The sequence below is a fragment of the Centruroides sculpturatus genome, unplaced genomic scaffold (genome assembly GCF_000671375.1).
Source record: "Centruroides sculpturatus isolate CEXI.00-Female unplaced genomic scaffold, Cexi_2.0 scaffold780, whole genome shotgun sequence".
Taxonomy (NCBI): Eukaryota; Metazoa; Arthropoda; class Arachnida; order Scorpiones; family Buthidae; genus Centruroides; species Centruroides sculpturatus.
In genome coordinates, this window is record NW_019385021.1 from 202,679 (window position 1) to 214,031 (window position 11,353).

General features: G+C 37.2%; 2 protein-coding genes across 2 annotated transcripts in view; both read left to right on the top strand.

Moving 5' to 3' along the window:
* LOC111633549 overlaps positions 1-11,353 on the top strand; it is a 46,936-nt gene extending 35,583 nt beyond the window's left edge. Inside the window, exons 16-19 of the mRNA XM_023378137.1 lie at positions 1,428-1,537; positions 5,981-6,101; positions 6,186-6,240; positions 11,072-11,353. Coding sequence (XP_023233905.1) covers positions 1,428-1,537; positions 5,981-6,101; positions 6,186-6,240; positions 11,072-11,193 — 408 coding nt within the window. The 3' untranslated portion in view covers positions 11,194-11,353. The remainder of the gene's footprint in view (positions 1-1,427; positions 1,538-5,980; positions 6,102-6,185; positions 6,241-11,071) is intronic.
* LOC111633544 lies at positions 1,492-2,497 on the top strand. The gene has a single exon (XM_023378132.1). It carries the CDS (start codon positions 1,667-1,669, stop codon positions 2,471-2,473), a length of 807 nt encoding a protein of 268 aa, XP_023233900.1. The 5' UTR covers positions 1,492-1,666; the 3' UTR covers positions 2,474-2,497.

The following is an 11,353-nucleotide window of genomic DNA, read 5'->3' on the forward strand; positions in this document are numbered from 1 at the left end:
TTTTTAAAACGTTTTTATACCATTTTTAACATAGATGATTTTATTAATTTTAATTCTAATGTTACTCATGTGTTAATCACATGTCTCCTTCCATTTCTTTCATCTGATATAGACTCTGTTCAGAGTGATACTCATGTTTACTCTTTTATCTCAAATTAAACATATACTGTACATTAGTAATAAAACTAAACTTTAAAACTTTAAAATTAATCTATAAACTTAATGGGTTACTAAAACAAAAACAAGGAAAATGAGAAAGTTTTAAGAGCTGATTATGGCAGTATGCTCCTAGACCTTAAACTTTACAGATTTTGTTTATGAAGATTCCAATATCAGTGTAAAGCACCAAGCTTATCTTTACCAAATAAAAAAAAATATGACTGTCGTTTAAATTATCATAATTTTTTATTTGATGCAGTTTTTTGCATTTCAGATGTGTTTTGTTTGGATTTGAGTATTACATTGTATATAAAACTTGAAGCATTTAAATGAAAATAAGAATGAACTAAACAGTGCCTTGTAAAATTATGTGTAAATAATAATCAGTGATAGATTGTAATGAGGAGAGCACATTCCTGTTTTTCTAAAATAAAATAAAATAAAAATACTAAGATTAGATATGATTTGTAAGTTTTCTTTTTCATGCACATTACCACATAACACAAATATGCAGTGTAGAATAGCTTAGGCCAAGTTAATTGAAACAGAGCATTGACACATTCAGTGAACTCAATAGCTACATAAAAGTTGAACAATTGTAGAACAATTTTTATATTGGCTTGCAAAATTATGTAGTATGATTAACTTGTTGATAGTATGATATCTAAATTATTATGAAAGTGATCTTTATCTGTAGTCAGACAGATAAAGATCACTTTGATAATCATTTAGATATCACAAGCTTAAGTTGGTACAACCTTTAATTTTGAGAACTAGAAATTTAAAAAAACTTACTATATTTGGAACAATACAGTACAAACAATATCACAAAATGTATGCTATCAATGAAAAGTGTTTAATATTTTCATCTGACAAAACTATTTATATTTATCGAAAAACATTAGTTCAAACTAAGTAGCTTAAAAGATTATTTAAATTTTTGAAAAATGTATATTACATATAAATATATTTTATATTTTCCTTGATAAAATTTATTTCATATGAATTCAAAACATTGTATTACATCTGTGGCGACCAATTCTGAACTTCATCCGATCGCCACCAGAGGGAGTTCAGAGGTTTTAAAAGACCGATTCGAACACGTGCCTTCGTCCTTTTGTCGACTCCTTGTCTAGAGTACGGACTCCTATTCAATTGTGCTACCTGAACTCTTTTGTTGGCAGCTGATCGCCACATTGGTGAGCCGAACGTGATCCAACCTCAATCCAATTTCATCTGGACATTCACGCCATTAATTTCAACGGTTTTTGTTCCATCCGCAAAATCGGATTCACCGCATATTTTATTTTGTGATATTTTTTGGAGCAACCACATGGCCACAGAACAAAGGTCGAGTAACTTCCCGCACTTACGCTAGGTAAGCGTATCATTTTTTTTTCTCGCTCATCGGAACTCTCTACTCGTACGCCCGGCTATCGAACAATTCGTGCGTTTCACATTTAACCGATTTTTTTTTGGGCTCTCATCCTTTGTTCTGAAAATCAGCATGCCGCTCAGCGACCAGCCAGAAACAATGGCCGTCAACGTAACTCGAGTCGCTGTTAAGCCTCCGCCGTTTTGGAAGCCGAATCCGACGTTATGGTTCGCGCAACTCGAGGCACAATTTGCCATCTCCGGGATATCCGCAGACTCCACAAAATTCAACCACGTGATTTCAGCAATCGAGTCCGAGGTGCTCAACTCAGTTAGTGACTTAATTCTACACCCACCGGCCAGCGAAAAATACGAGGCCCTCAAAAAACGTCTCATTGAGCTACACTCGGAAAGTCAAGAATCAAAGATTCGCACACTCCTGCAAGGCTTGGAGTTAGGAGACCAGCGCCCGTCACAACTGTTAAATCGTATGCGTGCTCTCGCCGGCGAGGCGGTTGGGGAACCACTATTAAAGTCCTTGTGGCTATCAAGATTACCAGCGAACACTCAAAGTATTCTTGCCGCGCTAAGCGAGGACCTACCCCAACTAGCTACGATAGCCGACAAAATCTCGGACCTAACCATCACGCAAAGTGTAAATTCCACCTCGAGTCAACAGTTAACGCACCCATCCTCATTAGAATTCCAAATTGAGCAGCTTACCAATCAAGTAGCAGAATTATCGGCCATAGTGCATCGTGAGCGACCACGTGAGAGGAATAATCGTCCAACGTTCCACTCCCGAAATCGTAGCCAGTCCCGAGGCCGTTACCGCCAGTTCAAAGAACCGATGAACAATCAATGCTTTTACCACACCAACTTCGGAGAGAGAGCCAGGAAATGCACACCTCCCTGCTCTTTTCAGCCGTCGGGAAACTAGCAGAGCGGCCGTCTGGGGCCAACAGTTGCGACCACTCGATTGACCGAATATTTATGGCTGACCCATCTACAAACTTGAGTTTTTTGGTTGACACTGGCGCAGATGTTTCAGTGATTCCTAAATCTCTCTCACTGCAAGCAAAAACCCCTGGGAAGTTAGTTCTCTTTGCTGCCAATGGCACGAAAATCCCAACTTACGGCACCAAGCTGCTAACGCTGGATTTTAACCTGCGAAGAAGCTTTCCATGGCCTTTCATCATCGCCGACGTCACTCAACCGATTATAGGCATAGACTTTCTAACTCACTTCGACCTATTGGTGGACGCACGAAAAAACCGCCTCATAGATGCAGCCACGCAGCTGAAGTCTAGAGGCACTGAACGCCCCAAACCAACACCAAATCTCACCATCACCACCATACACGGAGATTCTGACTTCCAGCGAGTGCTGGCCGAATTTCCCTCGATCACGAATCCCTCGTTAATAGCAACGAGAAGCGGCAAGGCTTCCGTTTTTCACCATATTGAGACTACAGGTCCACCAGTGTTTTGCAGACCGAGACGCCTTCCCCCGGACAAGCTCAAAGCAGCTAAGGCAGAGTTCAGTTACATGCTACAGCAAGGTATCTGCCGCCAATCTAAGAGTCCGTGGGCAAGCCCACTTCACTTAGTCGCCAAGCGTTATGGCGACTGGCGTCCCTGCGGAGACTATCGCCGCCTAAATGCTGTTACGGTGCCTGACAGGTATCCAGTCCCACACATCCAGGACTGCACACAAGTGGTAGAGGGATCTACAATCTTCTCTACACTTGACCTCGCCAGAGCCTACCATCAGGTGCCTGTCCATCCAGACGACATTCCGAAAACAGCAGTCACAACACCTTTTGGGCTGTTTGAATTTCCGGTGATGATGTTCGGTCTCCGTAATGCAGCCCAGACCTTCCAGAGGTTCATCAATCAAGTCCTCCATGGTCTGGATTACTGCGTACCTTACTTTGACGACGTGCTAGTGGCATCCAAGAGCAAAGAAGAGCACACACGACACCTCCGAGAAGTTTTCCAACGTTTTCTCGAATACGGCGTAACCTTAAATCCTTCTAAGTGCTCACTAGGACAGCAGACTGTGTCTTTCCTCGGCCATAAGATTTCAGCGGAGGGCGTGAGTCCTCTTCCGGAAAGGGTTTCAGCCATCCGAAAATTTCCTGAACCCTCTACCATCCGAGAGCTGCGCCGGTTTCTGGCAATGTTAAACTTCTACAGACGTTTTCTGCCCAAAGCCGCGCACACGCAAGCACCGCTCAACTCCTTTCTGTCCGGAAGCAAGAAAAACGACGATACAAAAATCGTATGGACTCCGGAAGCGCGACGTGCATTTTCGCAATGCAAAGAAGCGCTCGCAAATGCCGCTGTGTTGAATTTCCCATCAGCCGCGAGGCCACTTGCACTGATGGTCGACGCCTCGGACACGGCTATAGGCGCCGTCCTACAACAGAAGTTCCAGGGGTCATGGAAACCGCTCGCTTTTTTCTCCAATAAGCTGTCGGCCGCACAGCGCAACTACAGTACTTACGACCGTGAGTTACTGAGCGCCTACGCGGCCGTAAAACACTTCCGACACATGTTAGAAGGTCGTGACTTCATCCTGTTTACTGATCACAAGCCGCTAACCTTCGCATTTCGGCAACGCCCCGACAAAGCCTCTCCAAGACAGCTTCGACACCTCGATTTTTTATCGCAGTTCACTACGGACATACGTCACATAGAGGGTTCTCACAACATAGTTGCGGACTCTCTATCCCGTATAGCTGCGATAAACACGCCGTCGCAGATCGACTACAAAGAACTCGCCATTCAACAACGACACGACAGCGAGCTTAAGGAGCTGCTAGACAAGCCAAACGCTACAGGGCTGTCTTTCAGCCGGCTTACGGTCGACGACTCTACCTGCCAGCTCTATTGTGACGTCTCATCGGGGACAGTACGCCCTTATATACCATCACCATTACGCAGAGAAATCTTTAACATGCTGCATAACCTTTCACACCCCGGCATCAGAGCTACGATTAAGCTCTTGCAGCAGAGATTTATCTGGCCTTCCATGAAAGCCGACGCCACCGCTTGGACTCGCTCCTGCCTACAGTGCCAGCGGTGCAAAGTTACTCGTCACACTTCCGCCCCGCTCGCTAATCTGTCCATGCCAGACGAACGATTCTCGCACGTCCACATCGACATCATTGGACCCCTACCTCCATCTCATGGATCCGTTTACTGTCTGACCTGTGTGGATCGCTTTACACGTTGGCCAGAAGCATTCCCAATACCAGACATCTCAGCGGAAACAATAGCGAGAACATTCTACTCCGGATGGGTCGCCCGATTTGGCGTACCGAAACAGATCACCACAGACCAAGGTAGGCAGTTTGAATCAGCCCTCTTTCAAGCGCTAGCCAGCTTACTCGGTTCGAAGCGTATTCGCACCTCTCCCTACCACCCAGCCTCCAACGGTCTGGTCGAGCGTCTACACCGTCCACTCAAGGCAGCTCTTAAGTGCCACGCTACCGAGAGGTGGACCGAAGTGCTCCCGACCATCCTTTTGGGTTTGCGCTCTACCATCAAGGAAGGAATCAATGCCACATCAGCAGAGATGGTCTATGGAACCCATCTACGACTCCCCGGAGAGTTCTTTGTTTCAGAACCCAGCTCAGTGATAGACCCAACTTCCTTTGTCGGTCAGCTCCGCGAAACCATGAGGAAGCTGCGGCCAGTAGCGACGTCTGCACACTCAAAACGTGCAGTTTTCATACACAAGGAACTGTCCACCTGCAGTCATGTATTCATTCGTCGTGATGCAATTCGCAAGCCACTTCAACCAATCTACGATGGACCATACGAAGTGATATCGCGGCAGGGAACGGTATACAAGGTCCGAATCGACGGACGAACATCAGCTATAAACGTCGATCGGTTAAAGCCTGCATTCTCGTCACCGCCCGAAGCCGGATCAAATCCCGACGTCCCACCACCAACCACAACGTCGCACACTCCGGTCCAGCCAGTTCCAACAGACACGTCGCTTCCCACCCCGGCCACCTCATCGACGACCACCCGCTCGGGACGTCGAGTCCGTTTCAATCCTCGCTTCCTCTAGCTCCTCGTGCCTTCAGCACTTGGGGGGAGTACTGTGGCGACCAATTCCGAACTTCATCCGATCGCCACCAGAGGGAGTTTGGAGGTTTTAAAAGACCGATTCGAACACGTGCTTCATCCTTTTGTCAACTCCTCGTCTAGAGTACGGACTCCTATTCAATTGTGCTACCTGAACTCTTTTGTTGGCAGCTAATCGCCACACATCTAAAATTAAACAACTTTATGTGTAATTTTTTAAGTTCTATTTAATGAACATACATTTACAAGAGATTTTATAATTATTTCATTGTATATTTTTATTTATGTTATGTTTTTTATGTAACATTTTTGTATATGTTGTATTTTTTTATATCTATTGATAGAAAAAATACGACAACAGTCTCAAACAATAAGACATCTGATGATCAAGCAATAACATATGTCATTCTTGATTGTTCATCAATTTCATTTTTGGATTTGAGTGCAATAAATACTCTCATAGAGGTATTTAATATTTAAACTTTTCATTTATTAAATTTAATAAAATGTGTTATTTTACTTATATTGTTTTCATATTATAAATTTCAGGTTAAAAATGAATTAACTGAATCTAGAATCAATCTTATTTTCTCAAGTTGTCCAGGTAAGAAACACAAATCTGTATATCTGTATATATATTAAAAACAAAATGTTCCATCCCCACCAAAACTGAAACTAACACATGTAAGTAGGTCACACTGGGTCACAGATGGGGGCTACAATTTATTTCTCGAGAGGACCACCTGTTAACTTCCTCTGTAGACTCAGCATGAATTTGTGGAAGGGTTAACAAAGGGGAAGGAAGATATTTGTGTAGGGATAGGAGACACAAAATGACTTCATTTTTGACTCAGACTTGAAGTTGAAGAGACTGCTATTCATTCCCATAGCAACTATTCTTTAAGTTTGATTTTTGAATAATAACCTTTGGTTATATACAGAATATAGGTATAAAAACTAAATCTGTATATTTATGTGTTAAAAGTAAAATGTTCCATCACTACCACACACAAATAATGTAAATTTAAAAATTAATTTGAAGTACAATTTGAAAATTTCAAAACAATTTTTAAATGGTTTTTAAATGTTTTAATTTTCAATTAATTTAATTTTTGATTTTGGTTTTGGTGTAAAGGCCAGAGTTTTAATTTTTTTTAATTTAATTATTATTTTTAGGTTTAATTTATTTAGTTTTAGTTTTTATAATTATTTTTAATATTTATTTATTTATTTAATTTTGCCTGCATTTTTTGAATCCTTAATTACAATATTTTTTAAATTAATTGCAACTGTTTTTTTTCTTTTGCAATGTAATTAGAAATTTTTTTAGTAATTTCATTACATTTTATTTTATAAATTTGCATGCTTTTTAAAAATTTAATTTTAAAGCAAGTTAATTAACATTAGTTGAATTGTCAGGCTACCTAGTTATCTATAATCGTCAATTACTTACATTAGCAAACACATTTTCATATTAATAGTTTTTAAAGAGAAAATTTAAAAACATTTTATAACATATTTTCACATCATTTTCAAAATTCTAAATATGACTTATTTTCTCTTCAAAAAATAAAAAAAAAGCTTGTTTTAATTTTTATTTTAAAAATATTTACTACTCATGATAATTAGATAGAATACAGAGTGCTTCCAAAAAAATGTTAATACCAATATGGAAATAACTTGTTATGTCAGATTTGTAATGGCAGTTCTCTATCATGTGCAAGAAGTCATGACCCAATTGTGGAGTTATCAAAAAAATGCACATCTAGTAATACCCATGTTTCAGTGATTGTGCATCTTCTCTATATATGTTAATATTTCTTTGAAAATAACCTATATAAAATGAACTGCTTCATTAAACAAAAATGATTAACAAATTTGAACAAAAATTAATATAATTGTATTCCTGGATGTTTCTGTAGACTCAACTTTAGAATGAATTCTGAATAAACTGAAAATTTATTTTTATAAGACCTTCTGAACACCTTTACAGTTTAGTCAATCATCACTGCAGCAATCATCTAACACAATCATTGATCATTAAGAAACCAAAGCTATTAAAATAATCAGATAAAAACCAGAGAATCAGTATGAATAATCTCCATTTACTGACAAATAAAATTACAAATCAGAAACCATAAAAATTATAAAATAGTAAATAATATTTTAATATAATCTAATTTAATATTATTTTACACTAAATCGTATAACATAATTGTACTAAATTTAGTATAATTTAATTTTGTTCTGTATATTAATAAGGGCTAGATTTTTATATGCATTTAAAATTGCAATATATGTGCATACAAAACGCACATAAAAATGCCAAATATATGGATTGCTATATGCATGTTAAAATGCTTGAAATATGCATTACACATGTTAAAAGCACCAGTAATAAATACTAAGCAGAAAACAGTAAGTATAATAAACTGTAAGCAATAATAAGCACTAAGGCTAAGGACACGAAAGGCATTTTCAGATGAATTGGCAGCTGATTCATTATACACACAAAGCAATTTCAATTGGACATAAAGTATAATTTCAACACTAGTGTTTATTGGTAATGACACAAAATTGATTTGATGAAGAGTTTAAAACAACTTTAGGTTTGGCTTAGAATAACAAAAAGCATATTTCCATGCCATTACTATAACTGAATATGTGAGTGCTAAGTTTTGACTCTTACAGTACAATAAGTAACTAATGTTCATCCATCTCTGTGATTTCTCTGCATCAATAGTGTGTGATAAGTCCTCCTGAGAGCCAAAACTTATCACTCATGAGTGATGCAGGCTTGATCTTATGCTACATCATGTTTTTGATAATGTCTGAACTCAAGATGATGGAGGATAGGCCATTTTTGATGCTGTAGATGGGCAAATGGATTAAGGAGTATAATGATCTTGTGATCACTCCAATGTAAACTTTTTTTAAAAATGTTTTTTAGTAAGAAGATGGAGTAGATCCCCAGAAGTGATTTGCTATTTACTGGATCTTTAGAATTCCTTAATAAGGAATAAATTGTAAGATTTCATTTAGCATACAAACAAAACTCTACAACAATTTAAATTATTGATTTTAGCATCTCTTTGTAAAGGTTAGACAGTTGTTGATTGTTATGGACTATCTTGTACCTTTTGCATTCATTTTTGCGAGTGGCATGCATTTGAAAATCATAGACTTTTTATGAGGTTAGAATGGTATCCATGATCCAATGCCACCTGGGTGATGTATGTGTATCTAAGCTCCTTTGTTTTGTCCAGAGGATCAGATGCGTGTAAAAGCCCCTTTGGAATTTCTGGTTTTTGAGTGTTTTTAATATTGTTTCACATCTAATTCTTGAAAGTTATTACATTTACCCATATTGTTAGTTGAACTGAATTCAATACAGTAATACCTTGACTTACACGAACCTAGAGTTACACGATTTTCAAATCTTGTCGATTTGTTTCTTGAGCGCCACGCAACTCTTGATTACTCACTCCCCCACACCAGTGCCAGCCCAAGGCAAGTTTTAGGATGGAGCGAGATCCTATTATGGTGCCACCCTTGGTTGACCCTAATTTATACCCTTTAATTTTCTTTACGACTGAGGCACCTCTAGGACTTAGCGCCTGGAGCGGCTGCTCTGTTCGTCCTATGGTAGGGCGAACTATGTCCTATGGTATGGTATATTCTGCCCCACACTATTGTTCAGCTTACATGTTCGGACATATCTCGCGGAATTGACACATAGCTACAATTTATTTCTGTGTTTGTTATATCTACGGAGACTTGAGAGACTCTATGTGGTGATTTCTTGTAACCATGAACGAATCAAATGACGAGATAAGATTAATGAGAACATTTATTAGCTTGCATACATCCAACTTGGATTTTACATAAATTGCAAAATTATACTCCGACTTATGCAGTTATCACTCAGTCCCACCTATCACGTAAGTTTGTGGTATTACTGTATAACCAAATCTTTTCTACATGTGCTCCATACACAGAAGTTTGATTGCTTTATTCACAAGAAATTCTTCCATTATGTTTAAATTTAAATGTTTCAAAAAATTGTGTAATATTTTACAATTGACTCCCCCTATAACACCGTTGATAATTCCATTTTATATGAATTCCATATTGTATGACTCACTTAGATTTTACTAATACATGAGCCGTTCACAGCCTAGCACAGGTATTTGTAAAATCTAAGTGACTCGTACAACATGGAATTCATATAAAATGGAATTATCAACAGTGTTATAGGGGGTCAACTGTATATAGTTTCACAACACTTTTCTAGCACTTTCTTTAATTTAACTAACATTTTTGGCCATTTTAACTAACATTTGTGGGGAAATTTGGACTTCATTTTTTTTGAATGAAGTTTAAATTTAAAACATTTAAATTTACATACTCATCTGTAATTTCACATGAACTGTATATGTGCAAAAAAAGATTCACTGCCAGATAGCAGAAACAGACTATAGATCATTTGAAAAAATAACACTTGCAATCATGCAAACACGCCATAAAGTTTATAAAGCATTTATTTAGTCCCAAAAATGGTCAAACCTAAATATGCAATATTTTGCAGATTTTCATCACAAATGAATATTTTGCATGTTTTTAAAAATGCATATAAAATATGCATTATTGGACAACCTTAATTTGATCCACTTGTCCATAAATTGTTTATATCAAGGTTTTGACATCACGCCGTTTAGAGAAAACACTTGCATATGTATACAAATCCAGTTATTACTTATGAGTCTGTTATAGAAAATAATTATTTTCATTATAATCTTTTTTTTCTTTTATTACTATTCAGACATACAATGAAATTGGTAGACAAAGCTGTCATAGAATGAAATGTTTTAAACTAAACCTATTATAATTCAATGTAAAGATTTTCTATCTGAATAATTTAAGACTGACTAACAAAATTTTAGAGTACCTTTTTAGAGTGCAGTGAACTCTGGAATTTCCAGTGTGTGCTGTCTGATGTTTTGTTTCTGGGTCATACTGAAATGTTTCATTAGTGTATTTGCCAATTTTCATACAAAATTTAATATTAATACATTACTCTAAATTTTGGTCACTCATTTTTATGCCAAAGAGTACACACAGATAACTATTACCTTCCCAATAGCTAATTAACAACTAGCTCTATCAGCTTGAAATTTAAACATGGATTAGTTCAAATGTGTTCAAATACAAATGGCATATCATTTCAGTATAATGATATTACAGGCAACACTACATGGCCATTCAGGGAATTAAATTGTCACACTTTGTACATACAAAAAATCATATATATATATGACTTTTTGTATGTACAATTATATATCTTATATATAATCTTTATTAATTGAATAAATAGCAATTATAATATTATTATTACAGTTGATTAACATAACATTAAAAAATTAATTTTTTTCCAGCATTTATGTACCAAATGTTAGAAAAAGTAAATTTCTTTGAAGTCAACAACATTCCACATTTTTTCCCATCTGTTCATGATGCAGTATTATATTGCCAAAATAATTTTAGCATTCGTTTATAATTAATTGTACAGAAAAATTCTTCAAATGATCTCTCTCACATATTTTTTACGTATATTACATTAATTTAAAGTTTACAACTGGGATCTGATTTGCAGCTTATATTTTGTTTCATGTATTGCCTTTTATGCATTATAATGTATTTTAAAGTAAAAAAAAAAA

Coding starts and splice junctions, on each gene's coding strand:
- LOC111633544 (XM_023378132.1), top strand. CDS start 1,667: ATGCCGCTCAGCGACCAGCCAGAAACAATGGCCGTCAACGTAACTCGA.